The following is a 14,980-nucleotide window of genomic DNA, read 5'->3' as shown; positions in this document are numbered from 1 at the left end:
TGAAACATTGCAAAAGACGTCATTCAGAAATGGATGGGGGGATGAAATAAAATGTAAAAATTTGGTAACACCGGTCCTCTCCTTATCCACTGAAAGCAGCGTAGCTGATGGAGAGGGATGGGAAGGGAAAAACCTTCCCTCTGCGGATACTTCACTAAACATCTATATGAAAAATTACTTCTGCGAAACTTTGTGAGTGTTGTTCAGATCTGAGTGCATAGCTCCCGAGAACACTCACTCACTCACTCACTCACACGCACAATATAGAAGTACAAATGCAGTGAACATTGGTACCGCACCATTGTGCGGCACTTCCACTCACAACAATGAGTAAACCACTACAGAGGTCCAGTGAAAAAATCCCATGAAGAAAAAAAGAAAGAAAGAAAGAAATATATGCAGGTGTACTGCGCCATCGCTGTGGATCATTTCACCTGCCTAAAATAATCGAGAATACGTGTACTCTATTTTAGCTCGGTGATAATTCCTCGAACGCTAGATGCACACAGAGTAAGCCGTGGGAGGAAGAGGAAAGATAAAAATGGTAGCTCCTCTTGATCAATTGTGTTCTTGTTGACATTCAGATCAGGACTGCATACTAATATAGAAGTTTAACGTGTCTCGTATTATTAGAATTGTTCGAGTCGATTACGTGCGATGCTAGTGCGATGCTAGTGCGATGCTAGTGCTATAGCGAAGCAAACGAGAGTTGGGATGACGAGTAGCAAGAAAGGCAAGACTACTAAAAAAAAAATTATAACAAGCTTTGCCAGTGAAATGATTGGGAGATGTTGAAAAGGCAATACAATGATTTATCAGAGGAAAAGAAATAAAATAAAGAAGAAAAAATTTCGAGTATATATAAGCTTTCAGTTTTACAATTCTCTTTATAATATCTTTTCTATTGAATTCAATAACGGTAGTTTACAGTTCAGATTTTATTTTTTTTTCTGTGTAGATTAGTTTAGTTTTAAAGGAAAAAGAAAACTATTGCAAGAAAGAAAAAAATAAAATTAAAATCTTTATCTAAAATAATGGTTTCTTTCTCTTTTGCTACTATTGTAGCAGCGCTTTCTGTAAGTGCGTTGGCTAAGCCAGTAATTGCTCCAAAGAACAAAGACACTTCTCTACACTTCGTCAACGAGAAGAGATACTACGACTATGACTCCAAGGCCATCGGTGAACCAATTAGAGGTGTTAACATCGGTGGTTGGTTTGTTCTAGAGCCATATATCACTCCATCTCTATTCGAGGCATTCCGTACAAACCCATATAATGACGATGGTATCCCAGTTGATGAGTACCACTATTGTGAACAATTGGGTGAACAAGAAGCTAGAAACCGCTTGGAATACCACTGGTCCACTTTCTACACTGAACAGGACTTCGCTGATATCAAGTCCAAGGGCTTCAACTTGGTCAGAATTCCAATTGGTTACTGGGCTTTCAAGGACATGCCAAATGACCCTTACGTCAAGGGTTCTCAAGAGTACTACTTGGATCAAGCTATTCAATGGGCTGAAAACAACGGTCTAAAGGTCTGGGTTGACTTGCATGGTGCTGTCGGTTCCCAAAACGGTTTCGATAACTCTGGTCTAAGAGACTCTATTGACTTCTTGGCTGATGAAAATCTACAAAACACTAAGGAAATTCTAAAGTACGTCTTGCAAAAATACTCTCAACAACAATACTTGAACACAGTGATCGGTGTTGAGTTGATCAATGAACCTTTGGGTCCAGTTATCGATATGGACAAGATGAAGGAACAATACATCAAGCCAGCTTACGAATATTTGAGAAATGAATTGCAATCCATTCAAGACATTATTGTTCATGATGCATTCCAACCATTCCACTACTGGGATGACTTCATGACTGTCGACACTGGATACTGGGGTGTAGTGATTGACCACCATCACTACCAAGTTTTCTCCACCGGTGAACTACAACGTGACATGGGCCAACACATCCAAGTCGCTTGTGAATGGGGTTCCGGTATCTTGACTGAATCTCACTGGACTGTTGCAGGTGAGTGGTCTGCTGCCCTAACTGACTGTACCAAATGGTTGAACGGTGTTGGTATTGGTGCTAGATACGATGGATCTTTCTGGAAGAACGGTGTTTCTTCCTCTTTCATCGGATCATGTGCTAACAACGAGGACATTTACTCCTGGAGTGAGGAAAGAAAGGAAAACACTAGAAAATACATTGAAGCTCAACTAGATGCTTTTGAAAAGAGAGGTGGCTGGATCTTCTGGTGTTATAAGACTGAAACAAATATTGAATGGGATGCTTCTAGATTGATTGAATATGGCATGTTCCCACAGCCATTGACTGACAGAAGATACCCAGGTCAATGTGCTTAAGAATTCTCAAACAGTAGAATCTTTCAATTATAGCATTAATTACATCACTACAATTTCTATGCCAGTGCCAATGTAGTTAACATCATCTTTTCAATCACAAGCATTTAGTTCGTTATTCACAAAAAAAAAAGGAAAAGTAAGTCTTGTTAGTATCGTCCTTAGACAACTTACATTAGATCATTTTCCTCGCTGTTTTCATAGTTTTATTTTCCCATTATTTTTTATCAACCGCATGATACCCAGAATGCTTTTTATATGTGTCCCTGATTCTGCATCCACATTTGGTGTGGGTCAAACACAAGTAGGCTAATTATAGAATTATACATACACAAACTTTAAAATTATAATATATCTCAAAAGAAACAAAATCTGAAATATTTCTTTTATCTTTTATCCATTCTCGACAACAAAAATTATCGCATTTACTGTTTCTTCATTATGCATGGCTATCGGAATGGAGTTTGTCGGAACTCTTTCAACTTCCCGTCTCCGGTCTTACGTAACGGAAAGAGTGGGACGATTCAAATAGTAGTTTAATTTCATATAAATAACGTTGTTTTAACCAGTTTCCAATGCAAATAATTTTAATAGAGTTTTGCGCATTTTTTAGGTGCACAATCAGGGCAATTTGCTTGAAAGCAACAGTATTGATCAAAATATGAGTGCAGTACTATTCAAGAGACTAGTTTTCCAAGTTGGCGACAGTGCTAATGAAAGAACCTTCACATTATCCTCTGTTTCTAAGAATGGGCATTTTATTTCGTTAAGACCATTCACCAAACCAACTGAAGATGAAAAGAAGTTTCCACTAGAATGGGTGTTTGCAGGTACCAATGATAGAGTCAAAGTAACTCCTACAACCAATGCCGATGGTAAGCCAGTTCTGCAACAAGATTTTGACATGGGTTTTGATACAAATGTGTATTTGAATGTTGAAAATACACATCGTGGTGTTATCAATACTTTCTGGCAAAATTGGGAATCTGGTTGTGTTGAGGAGACTGGTAAGGTTTTCCCATTTGGGAATGATAAAGAAGGCATCCCATTCATGGAGCTATGGCAACCGATTGATCCTAATTCGAAGGATCTTGTTATTTTAGATGCTGGTGATGGCAGGAAAATTGATGGACCAGTTAGATCTACTGTTTTGAAAGTAGTTGATGGCCAAGATTTCGAAGGTTTGATGATAATTGTTGGTGAATGGGCACAAGGTTATCTTGCTGATAAGAACAAGTCAAGTGTTGACGGTTTAAGCTTTGTTAGATACCATGTTTCCAATGAAAAATTATCATCTGGTCTTTTCGAATACGGTTCTCAATTATCTAAGTTCCCTACCGACTTTTCTAATGTCAAGGAGGGATCTCTATTGACTATAGATGGTCTAAAATGGGAAGTGATTGAAAACTAAAATGAAATTTTAAGGATTGATATCGTATCTGATGTACGTAATACAGTTTTATAAATATTATGTACTCATGAACCAATTCGAAAGATATAGAGATTTTTGGTGTATGATTTTTCCATTTTGTGTTTCTTTATATAAATTCTCCACAGTTAAAATTTTTGTAACTAATTATTGTCTATTAATGATGTTCTGCATCTGGATAACGGCAATGAATTATTAAACTTGGCGCAATGACTTAAAGCCATTAAGTTATACTGATTCAAAAATGTTAATCACTGTGTACGATGTGGTGATAATTTTCAGAATTTTTTTCTTTTCCAAATTTCCATCCAGTAAAGGGAAAAGTAGTACCATAACTAATAGCAAGTCAGGAGCATTAATACTAATTATATTTTACATGTACACTATACGTTTATGTTGAAAGGTGAGTGGAATTTATTAAGGTAGTCATTGTTTGCAGTTTATTTCATTTTATTACTTATTTGTTTTGTTTTAATTGCTATTATTATTAGAAAACACAGAATATCAAAACACGCAAAGAATCAGAAGCTGTAATAGCATTCATATAGAAAATACAAAAAGATGGGTTCCTATTTATTCATTTTAGCTGTTGTTGTTAACTGTATCAACTTGTTTGGTCAAGTTCATTTCACCATTCTGTACGCTGATCTGGAAGCTGATTATATCAACCCAATTGAACTATGTTCTAAGGTCAACAAGTTGATTGTTCCTGAAGCTGCTTTACATGCTGTTGTTTCTCTTCTGATGTTACTGAACGGTTACTGGTTTGTATTTCTACTGAACTTGCCTGTCCTAGCTTACAATGCCAATAAGTTCTACAACAAGATCCAATTGTTAGATGCCACCGAGATTTTCAGAACTTTGGGTAAGCACAAGAGGGAGAGTTTCTTGAAGCTAGGTTTTTACTTGTTGATGTTCTTCTTCTACCTATACAGAATGATCATGGCTTTGATTGCAGACAGCGAAGATTAAACAATAGGAAACTAAAATTAAAAAAAAATATAGAAAGAAAAACAATATATTACCAAACAAACTTATTCAAGAGCATTAAAATTTTTCACTAATCCTGTATTATCACTATCATAGAACACAGAACCACCATTGATACATAACATGACCATATTTCATGTTGTGTAAGTAAAGCTTAAAATTTAGGTTTTATCATTCACTCTCGTGTTTACCTGCCAAAAGAGGCATTATACTCTTCCCTTTTAAATTTATCTGCTCTTTATCAACTATTCTATAATCAATACTATGTAAAAGCAAAAAACAAAGAAATATCTAAAAACTTTAAAACTCTTATTCACAAAATAACGTTCTACCAAGTTTACTAGGAATGTTATGAGTCTGTATTTTCCTACTATAGTTTATTTTTATTTCAATGTTTTATCATTGAAACTGAGATGATCACTCATACCTAACTAACTCTTAATCCTCTGCAAAAAAACAAACAAAACATAAAATGTGAGATGTAGCATTATTCTATGATGACTATCAAACTTCAAATAATGAAAAGGATTAGAGCTAGAACAATTGTAGTAATACAACTTGTTGCTAGTGTAAAATTGAATGATATAACCCATAAATGATAAATGATTGAAAAAACTATAGAAAGTACTAGTATAAATAAAACACAAAAATATACAAATGTGAGAATTGAAACGAAGGTGAACATTCCATTCTGAACATTCAATATAAGGAAAATAAAAATCAAAAAGCCGTAGTGGAGTCATAAAATATCGATGAAATCTTAGGGCGCACAACAACCAAAGGCAAAAGGTCGGCTCTAGGTAATTAATCTCTGAACATTTGCAGTGAGACTTACCTTTGACCTGAAGTATAATTACCAGACCTTTGCTATATCTTCAATTAGAGCTTTTGCAGTTGTGCATCTTGGATCCCAAAGTTGTAGAGAAAAAAATTCTATAATTGGATGGAGAAATAATCTCCTATCAGTTCATGTGTGCTCTCTCGACACGCTCAGCACGTTCACCTCTCTTTTGGGCAAAACGCATTGCAGTCTCTTTATTGTCCTTCATCACTGCTACTCTCATAGTAGCTAATGTGTTGTGAGCAGCATTAGAGTGACGGTATACACCACCACTGAAAGCTTTTGTGGCATCCTTACCTAAAGCATTCTTTAGAAGCTTTTCACCACCTGGGTGCTCAGTAATGTATCCCGAGACATCATGGACAATACCACCAACAATGACCAAACCATCGTTTTCTCTGTTCTTCTCTAGGAATTCCTCCTTGGTCCAGGCTGGCAAGTCAGCCAGTTTTGGACCCCAATTGACACTCTTACTATCACGGTCAATCTTCTTTTGTCTTTGCTGAATCAAGGCTTGTTGAATAATGTTTTGTGAGAAAGTTTTCAAGTCATAAGACAAACCAAACAAAGAAGTCAAGTAAATAAAAACTTTGGTTGGATCATATTGGTACCACTTGATAGCATTTCTGTAGTCAGATGGGAATTCGTGGTGGAAATTGTGGTATCCTTCACCGAAAGTGACAATAGCGGTAATCCAGTTATCTCTAGGAGTTCTTCTGTCATCGAATGGCTGAGTACCCAAGTAGTGAGCCATTGAGTTGATACAGAAGGTGGCTTGTTGAATAACGAAGATACGGATGAAACCACCATAGATTAAACCACCTAGGTAGTCGTTTAGCAAGTAACCACCGAGTAAACAAGGTAGCACGAAACCGGACAAAAGCATCATTGGGATGTAGTGTTTGTGCTGGAATCTGACGACCCAGTCGTCAGTCAAATCAGAAATATCAGCACGAGCCTTGTACTTTGGGTTTGGTTTCAACAACATCCATCCCATGTGACTGTACCATAGACCTTGTCTAGCATCATATGGATCTCTTAAAGTGTCTGTGTATCTATGATGAATTCTGTGAGAATGACCCCACCATTTGATAGAACCTTGAACAGAGGCAGCACCAAAGAAAGCGAAGAAAATCTTTAGTGGTAGGCGTGCACTGTAAGCCCTATGGGACCACAATCTATGGTAACCAGCGGTGATGGAAATACCACCTAGAGCATAATAGAAAGTAGCGAACAAAGCCATTTGCCATGTCAATTTTGCCTTACCCGATACTACGAAGTACCAACCAATCATTGGGAGACCGCACACTAGCACAAGGTTCAACCAGTTTAAATGTTCGTGCCAGTTGTTAAGCGTCCATGGTTGCTCGGAGATATGTGGTGTACTAGCAGAGATCTTGGAAGTTGGCTTGTCCTTGTTGAATTCAACTTGGACCATTTCTTTGGAACCCATTAACTTACCTAGACCATTGACCACACGCACAGTCTTCTTATCTAAGCCTGCCGCTAAGATGTTGGCCTGCACTAGGTCGACCTCATCGAGGCCATCCTTTTGGAACTCTGTAGTAACGTTTCTGGTTTCAACCCTAGACATATCTATCGAAGCGTTATAGTTCTTTTTATGTGGTTCTATTGCTACTGAGAAAAGAATATATAGATACAAAGAACAGAACAAGAATCTTTCAAATGATGGTAGTCTTACACACACATATATATACATATATATGTTTTCGAGTCCTATAGCTAGACTCTCATCTATTTTAATCCAGTGTTAAAATTTGTTGATATAAACTCAACAAGCCAGAAACTTATATTTGCGAAAAGGACTAAAAAGATGAGAAATAAGGAATTGATGCTCATTTAAAATTTTGTTTTCCCTGTAAAGCTCAACTTAAAAAGATATGGAGTTGTAATCACCGATGGATCCAACGATAGAGCTATGGCTTGTTCAACAAATATACGTAATTGGGCTCTTTTTACTTGTTACCTGTTATAGAGAAAAGAAAATTTCAGAACTTCTCAAAACAATATAGAGAGACAGGACCAACACAATCAAGAGATGATTTTGAGAAGCGGACTATTACGGCCAGATCAAGTGGTACCAGGTTACGACTCACACAGAACTTTAAAAAAAAAAAGGGTTGAGAGAGCCACTATCTATCTTCTCTTGCGTACATCAATTTCAACAAACAGGAGCAGCGAACCAAGGAAAGTGAACAAATATAATAGATGGCAGAGACGAAGCGCACTACAAAACTCTCTCGGGCACTTCTCTGAGGCAATGCGCTTTCTTTTTTTAGAGCATAGTCACAAACATTCTCTGTACGTTCGAGAAACTCTTAGCTTGTTGAGTTTGCTTGCTTTAGTGTGCCACCCGCCCCCAGAAATGAGACCAAAAGGTTCCTAGCGTTTCATACTTCCTTTTACTGTGTCTTGAGAAAGATCTTGAGAAAGTGTTAGGACGGGATTATCTCTGACGTTGTGCAGAGTATGTATGTATGCAGTTATAGTAGTTCTGGCTTGCTTTCATCTCTTATCTATCTCTTTCTGCCCTCTTTGAGTTTAGAATTGCGGTATAAAAAAAAACCACACAAAAGCACTCACACTGTGGGAAGGCGTACAACGAACCTTGCGTCAAGTAAAAAAAAAAGCACAGTAAAAAGAAAACGTATATGTTCAATAAAGATAATCTGCGCAGAAAGCCTCTAACACTCGAAGTCTTGTCAACTCGCTGACTGGGCAGGGAGGGCTATTCTATCCTTTTTACTCGAAGCTCTTAGCTGATAAAGTATCGACTGGTTTTTTGTTGAGAAATCGTCCAAGATAATGTTGAATAGGGCTGCTTGCAGACTGGGGACACACATAGCTACAGCTACACAGCTACACAGCTACACAGATGTCGCAGATAATACTGGGACATCTGTCATTTTGGAATGCAAACTCCGAATCGCTGGGCCCAAAAGATAAGTTTCCAACACAATCCAAGAAACAAGGATACCTTCGCAGAGAAAAGCACTTATTACCGTGATTTTACAGTTTATGGAACTGGCATAACACAGTCAGGCTGTAGGGTTCTAGACTTATCGGTGTTAACTGTGCTATTGCCATCGTGGTCTGTGAGTTGGTTGAGTTTTTGTTTTGCTTCTCTTTGATCTTAGTACACCATCACTATACGTACTGACAATTAGAATCATCTAGTCGACAAAGAGAGATCGAACCTCTACACAGTCCACTCTTCAATTTGACAGCTGGAATAGTCTCTACTGTAGTGGTTGATCTGTGATATGACTATGTTCAGGACTAGTCACCTGTGGTACGCGATGCTTGTTGTTCCTTAAGCTGGATTTTCTTTCTGAGATAAAAACAAGCACACTTAGCGATCCACTTCCCATTGTCTCATTTGGGTTTTATGACCGGCAATTTTTTACGCTGTTCAGTGCCATCCAAGTGAAGATAGAAAATAGTCACTGCTCAGAAAAACTTCGTTTGCTCTAAGAATGCGCCCCGTTCCTAGATCATTATTGTTGAAACAAAGGAAACGGTTGCAACGTGTTATAACCGATACACAAGGTAAGAGTAATAAAAATATACTGCTATCCTCACTTTCCGATGTGTTTCAACCCATAAATCCCATTGCGAGATCAGATGTTGATCCATTGTCTCAACCAGATAAGTTCTCACTTTTCTCAAAGAGACAGATACTTGAACAATCGTCCCAATTCGATCATTTCGTTGACTCAACCAATCTGAGGGATGTATCTAATTTTAAGATAGCTTTCTCAACATTATACAACAACAGACTGGGGTCAAAAAAACATGAATGGGCAACACTTGAATATGCAACCATCTTACATAATAACTCAGACTGGAAACATATACCGACAACAATGAAACAATTAATCTACTACCATGCCTATGGAGACTACGGACCTAGAAACTCAAGGTCTTTGGTCCTAAACGAAAACCCGAGGTATAAAACTAAATGGGTTAACCCATTGACATCTTCGATCTTTATTTACTCATCGCTGATTGCTATATGGGCCTTATCCATGTGACTATTTCAACACAATTGACCACCGTCCTGTACATATTTTTGAGAATCGGTTGATGTGACTAAAATCGTATTTATTAAAGGATAAAAAAACAATGCTTTCTTTATATGTGTTTCTATGAATAGTTATTTGTGTCAACGTATGTATATTATGTATACCGCAAACATACTTAATAGCCAACGTCTCTATACGGCTATTATTCATCGTCCTCATCGTCCTCATCAGAATCATCCATGTCATCCATATTATCCTCCCAGGATTTCTCTACAGTTTCCTTGACACGCTTTATGTATTGCGATTTGTGATCTTTGAATAAGGTGGCGGCCTCTACGTTTGCCGGAGATGCCGGATTAGGATCGTTAAATAAACTTTGAATAGACGTGAGAATCGATGCAACATCATATGTCGGTGTCCACCTGTTCTGTAGGATATCAAGGCAGATTTCACCATTGGCATATACGTTAGGATGGAACATTTCACTCAAGAATTTAACATGAGGTGGCTTATTTGGATAATCTTCATCAAATTCGAGCAGTAACCTAAAAGTACCATCCTCATATGGGGTATCAGCAGGCCCAATAATCATAGCGTTCCACACCATGACATTGTCCGGAAGAGGTGAAGCCGACACTCCTGGAGGTGAGTCTTCCTTCATCCTTTTAAAATCTCTCATTAACCGTCTTCTAGCTGGAGTAGACATTATTATCGATAGTGTTGTATTATTCCTCACAAATTATATCGTAGATGTAATGGGACCAATTGAACCAAGCGAAACTTTCAGGTGATAATAGTGAAAAATTCAAAAAGGTCTTATATAAGGTGAAAAAACCTAAGACAACCTATTCCGAGATTAGTCTTAAATAAATTCTCTGAACCGGAAAGTGGAATGTAGGGCTATTCACAGAATTTTTTTCCTGAGACGACTATATTATAAAAATAAAGTAACCAATGCAAATACTATAATGTACAACTACTTCCAGCACTAGCAATACTTCTTGTAGATACAATAGTTCACCAAACTTTGTGTAATTATGTCTGAAAAGTAAACAAACTCTTTCTGAGCTTTCCAAGTTGTTGTTAGTATTTCTGAACTTGTCCTAAGTGCTTAATGATTTTATTAAATCTTCAAAATATTGTTCAGTACCCACAAAATTTAGGACCACACTTGTTAAGTATAATTAAGAGTAATGCAAATCATGAATATCTAAGGTGCTGATTAGACAGAGTTAGTGTTCAGTTCATCTCCATAATAAGCAGGAAGTGGCAAAATCCCAAAAATCAGGCACAAGCTTTTGAAAGGAATAACGTTGTTGGTGATATACTAACCAAATTAGAATAGAAACATGTGATCTTCATTGAAATGGTAAATAAATGTATAGTAATATTAAACACATATAATTTCTACATGTGATATGAAGTCATTAACCTATCATTACCAAGTCTTTCTAATTGCTAATTGGAATTTGCCACGTTGCATGCATACAAGAATAAACCACAATTTACTCACATGATCCCATTAATAATCGTAGTATAGAAGTGCTCCAACAACATATGCAAAGAATAAACCACTGAGCTGCTCAGTCAAAGTATGAAAGACAATAACGGTAATGACAAAGTTCCATACCCAAATAGCCAGTAGCAGAAGCAATAATATAACAGGATTTTCCCATAATATGTAGCTCGCACTAAAACTGAGACATCGCATCAATTTGCGTACTCTTCTCTCATAAACAGAAGCATTAGCCATAGGTTCATTACAAATTTTTTTTATTTTATCCATAACATATTTTCTGGTATCGACAACCCGCATGACTGCACCAACGATAAATTGTTTTGATTCTCCTACCAAAAATAGGATCATTAACGTCAATAAGAAAATATGCCCAGATGGGTCATGTCCACCCTGCCAATATCCACCATTAAGTCGACAGGCAAAAGAATTGTCCAATGTTGAATTTGCTCCAGAACTGTTACCAACTGTAGTATTTGAAATAAAGTTCTTAATAAAGTCATTTATCTGCTCTGTACTGTAGGTGATGTTAAGGTCAGACAAAAGTCGACTAATTTCCTTTATCATGATATTGCTCTTGATGTGGTACGAATAGTGTTCAATTGCCTTCTCAATACTCCCTGTTACAAAATCCATCAATTTTGAATCAACCGCCAGCGGATTCTTTCCATTCTTTTGATAATCTTTGACCTTGTCATATATCATCCTCCATGATTTAATCCTTCTCCTCCAAGAATCCTGAAACTTTAAATTTACATTACCATCACTATCATAGATGTCAAAATTACAAGATCCGCCACTGTATTTAAAAATCAAATCCATGATGGGCGGAATATCAAACCATAAAATACCCTGAGTGAACACATACCACCAAAGCGTCAATATTAAATATCTTTTTAAACTAGACTTCCATTGCCTCTTTGCATCATACCTCAATATACACAGCCACCCAATAACAGTAGTCCAAAACCAACCTCGTTTTACCAGTATTCTGTTTACAAATCCATCTTTGTTAACTGCAATGGGTCCATCAAGGTAAGCCATGTATATAATATTACCCAGTATAAGGATTGTGGGACATATTCCTAACAACACCCATCTGTATACAGATTCCGTTTGCATTTTTTGAGAAAATATGCTTTGCTGATATTATTCAGAGTTTCTAGTAAATAATAAACAACAATTTTAATCCTTGGTATCGTTCTATAATTTAACTGTTATACTTCTGTTATAAAACAATAATTCTAAAATCATGTCAATCATGGTATCATTTAGATGCAAGCCTTAATTATTTTCAATTTAACATATGTTGATTAGTTTAATAAGATAGTGTTAGACGATATTCGAAGCTACGATTCACATTTCTACAAATTTGGGAGTAGATTAGGTGTAAAATCAACGAAAAAGAAAGCTATAGAAATATCTGTGACAAGTGGGCGGATGACATAAATAGTCGACTACAAAAGCATTTGCTGAGAACCATCATTGCAATTGGACAGACATATAGTGGTCATTTCACTTTCGGAACATAATGAGTGACAACAAGGAAGACAGTACAGTGGATAACAGTAATTCTACAGAAGAAGTACCACTTCCGACTAGGTTTGAAGTTGAACTGGAATTTGTACAATCATTAGCGAATATACCATATGTCACATATCTTCTTACTCAGCAGCAACTATTGTGGAAGGATCCGAAGTTCAAAAACTATCTGAAGTATCTAGAATATTGGTGTGAACCACCTTATGCACAATGTATAGTATACCCTAACGCTTTATTCATTCTAAAACTTCTGAACGGCTTTATGGAAAAAGCTACAGTAAATGAAGATGGTTTGCTTGATGGACTGGAAGATCTTCCAAAGGTTATACAATTACAGGGAAATCAATGGATGAATGAGATGGTAGAGAGATGGGCCAACTGAGGAGCCTTAATGACTAGTTTATTTAATAAAATAATGTCTAGTTTATAACACGAAGCTTAATGACAAAATTTAAAAAGTATCATGCATAGATAGCAACACTATTGCTAGTTTAATGTTAACATCCTTTTATGATTCTGAAACTGTTCAGGTTTCATGACTATAAAATAGGTTGGTTAAAAATTCACGTGCTCTGTAAGTTCAGCGTAACAACATAACAATCCAGTATGTCGGTTGGTTGGTAAACAATTCTAGATATCAAAAGACCTCTTATGTACATAGGAAAACAGTTACACACCGTTAAGTAATTACTGCAACATTTGGCGACTGATAGTTAAACGGCTTTACGGGTTTCAATATCGTTCTAGCAAGTACCTATTGTATGTTGTATCAAATGTTTACTTGTGAAAGTGAAATCAAATGAAATATAATCGTGCGACCACCTAATTTGCAAAAAAGAAACGGATCTCTGAAGGTTTGAGTTTCCTGTTAGTAAAATGTCTGATAAGAGAAACTAATGGCTAAACGGTTAACCGACGGAAACGTAGTAGACAAACTGCTACTAAATTGGTATAATCAACCCCTTCGCAAGCAACATACAAGTGAAATCAAATGTCAGAAATAGCGTATCTGGTTAATACGAACTACTTCGCGCATCAGCCACCATGGATCACCTCTTGCATTCCTTTTTTTTCTCTGCTTTCGATCAATTCTGCAGAGTCGCAGTACATCCACCGAATAAAATAACCGGGTTTAGAATTGTTTTTAGGCAAATTTTTATTACAATTTCGTGTACTTCGGGAGTTATAAGCTTAAAATCGTAGATGAACTAACACCAGAAAAGTAGCGGTCTGCAATTAACACAAGAAATTGGTATACTTTGTTTGTCCTCCGGATCGGTACGAACAAATTTGTTGATGCCACTTAGATCTAAAGGGCATTTTTCCCTTTCTTGTCCGTTTCCGTGTTTCTCCGAACTGTTTCTACAGAGAACGAAGTTTTTCTCCTCTTGTATCTGCCAGTCACACGACATTTTACTACCCCTCTATTACGGAAAAACTTTCTAATCCAAATAGCATTTACAGGCTTAAAAGATCTGATGCACCCCTCTCTTCCGTTTAAGCCTACAAACCTTTTACTGTGAAATCCCAATGACGAATAATCAATTTTTCCGGGGTTCCCCGGAACTTGTGTGGATACTAGCAGATATCGTCGTTCCTTTTCCTGCTCTTCCAAGATATTGGCTTAAACAGGGAAATCAATGTGAAAATAATGCCCTTTGTTAAAAGGCATGCGATGCAAAGAATAGCTACCATGACCATATAGTGTTTTTTTTTGAACTAGGATCGTTTACAGTGGATTTTCTTATTTCATAACTTCTGGAACAGTCAGTGAGGGGCAAGGAAAATTATGTACAACTAGATGTGTTTCTAAGAATCACATAATCCCCACATCTATTTTGGCCCCTCCTATTACACAATATAGTTGTTCCGTGTTACTCCCTAGGGAAAAACGCGGAAAAACCTCCGCATTTATTTTCTTTTTATTTTCTTTCTGATTTTTATCTAGGTCAAAATGGAATCACTAACAAGACAATTCCTATTAATTGAAAGATAGACCTGTTTTAGGTTAATTTTATACATGCTTTTTACACATATTTGGTGGAGAGGTGACTTTTTATGCCTTTGTGAAAAATGGCTATCATACTACCGTACCCCACTTCAATTTCTTTTTGATTTTACTTCTTTTACAATGAAAAAGAAAACTAATGATTTCACCCTGGAGACAATATGGATATCATCTTATTGAGCTCATGAAAACATTTTTAACATAAAAAAAAGTATAAAAGGACTGATGTTATTTTCAATTTATAC

General features: G+C 36.7%; 9 protein-coding genes across 9 annotated transcripts; 6 read left to right on the top strand and 3 right to left on the bottom strand.

Moving 5' to 3' along the window:
• Positions 1 to 1,034: 1,034 nt before the first annotated feature.
• EXG1 (glucan 1,3-beta-glucosidase) lies at positions 1,035 to 2,366 on the top strand (the record flags this gene model as incomplete). The annotated part of the gene is made up of 1 exon (XM_447274.1): positions 1,035 to 2,366. The coding sequence occupies one exon, from the start codon at positions 1,035 to 1,037 to the stop codon at positions 2,364 to 2,366; it is 1,332 nt and encodes a 443-aa protein (XP_447274.1).
• Positions 2,367 to 3,024: 658 nt separating this feature from the next.
• On the top strand, positions 3,025 to 3,774 carry HRI1 (Hri1p; the record flags this gene model as incomplete). Its single annotated transcript, XM_447273.1, has 1 exon — positions 3,025 to 3,774. One exon carries the CDS (start codon positions 3,025 to 3,027, stop codon positions 3,772 to 3,774), a length of 750 nt encoding a protein of 249 aa, XP_447273.1.
• Positions 3,775 to 4,353: 579 nt separating this feature from the next.
• On the top strand, positions 4,354 to 4,764 carry ERV14 (cornichon family protein; the record flags this gene model as incomplete). Its single annotated transcript, XM_447272.1, has 1 exon — positions 4,354 to 4,764. The coding sequence occupies one exon, from the start codon at positions 4,354 to 4,356 to the stop codon at positions 4,762 to 4,764; it is 411 nt and encodes a 136-aa protein (XP_447272.1).
• Positions 4,765 to 5,744: 980 nt separating this feature from the next.
• Positions 5,745 to 7,217, bottom strand: OLE1 (stearoyl-CoA 9-desaturase; the record flags this gene model as incomplete). The annotated part of the gene is made up of 1 exon (XM_447271.1): positions 5,745 to 7,217. One exon carries the CDS (start codon positions 7,215 to 7,217, stop codon positions 5,745 to 5,747), a length of 1,473 nt encoding a protein of 490 aa, XP_447271.1.
• Positions 7,218 to 7,682: 465 nt separating this feature from the next.
• GVI51_I00209 (uncharacterized protein) lies at positions 7,683 to 8,030 on the top strand (the record flags this gene model as incomplete). Its single annotated transcript, XM_447270.1, has 1 exon — positions 7,683 to 8,030. One exon carries the CDS (start codon positions 7,683 to 7,685, stop codon positions 8,028 to 8,030), a length of 348 nt encoding a protein of 115 aa, XP_447270.1.
• Positions 8,031 to 9,120: 1,090 nt separating this feature from the next.
• Positions 9,121 to 9,678, top strand: GVI51_I00187 (uncharacterized protein; the record flags this gene model as incomplete). The annotated part of the gene is made up of 1 exon (XM_447269.1): positions 9,121 to 9,678. One exon carries the CDS (start codon positions 9,121 to 9,123, stop codon positions 9,676 to 9,678), a length of 558 nt encoding a protein of 185 aa, XP_447269.1.
• A 193-nt stretch (positions 9,679 to 9,871) lies between these two features.
• RAD6 (E2 ubiquitin-conjugating protein RAD6) lies at positions 9,872 to 10,375 on the bottom strand (the record flags this gene model as incomplete). The annotated part of the gene is made up of 1 exon (XM_447268.1): positions 9,872 to 10,375. The coding sequence occupies one exon, from the start codon at positions 10,373 to 10,375 to the stop codon at positions 9,872 to 9,874; it is 504 nt and encodes a 167-aa protein (XP_447268.1).
• An 816-nt stretch (positions 10,376 to 11,191) lies between these two features.
• SCS3 (Scs3p) lies at positions 11,192 to 12,307 on the bottom strand (the record flags this gene model as incomplete). The annotated part of the gene is made up of 1 exon (XM_447267.1): positions 11,192 to 12,307. One exon carries the CDS (start codon positions 12,305 to 12,307, stop codon positions 11,192 to 11,194), a length of 1,116 nt encoding a protein of 371 aa, XP_447267.1.
• Positions 12,308 to 12,716: 409 nt separating this feature from the next.
• On the top strand, positions 12,717 to 13,109 carry SOH1 (mediator complex subunit SOH1; the record flags this gene model as incomplete). The annotated part of the gene is made up of 1 exon (XM_447266.1): positions 12,717 to 13,109. One exon carries the CDS (start codon positions 12,717 to 12,719, stop codon positions 13,107 to 13,109), a length of 393 nt encoding a protein of 130 aa, XP_447266.1.
• Between the last annotated feature and the right edge of the window lie 1,871 nt (positions 13,110 to 14,980).

The sequence above is a fragment of the Nakaseomyces glabratus genome, chromosome I, assembly GCF_010111755.1.
Source record: "Nakaseomyces glabratus chromosome I, complete sequence".
Taxonomy (NCBI): domain Eukaryota; kingdom Fungi; phylum Ascomycota; class Saccharomycetes; order Saccharomycetales; family Saccharomycetaceae; genus Nakaseomyces; species Nakaseomyces glabratus.
This window is presented reverse-complemented; position numbering and strand designations above follow the sequence as displayed.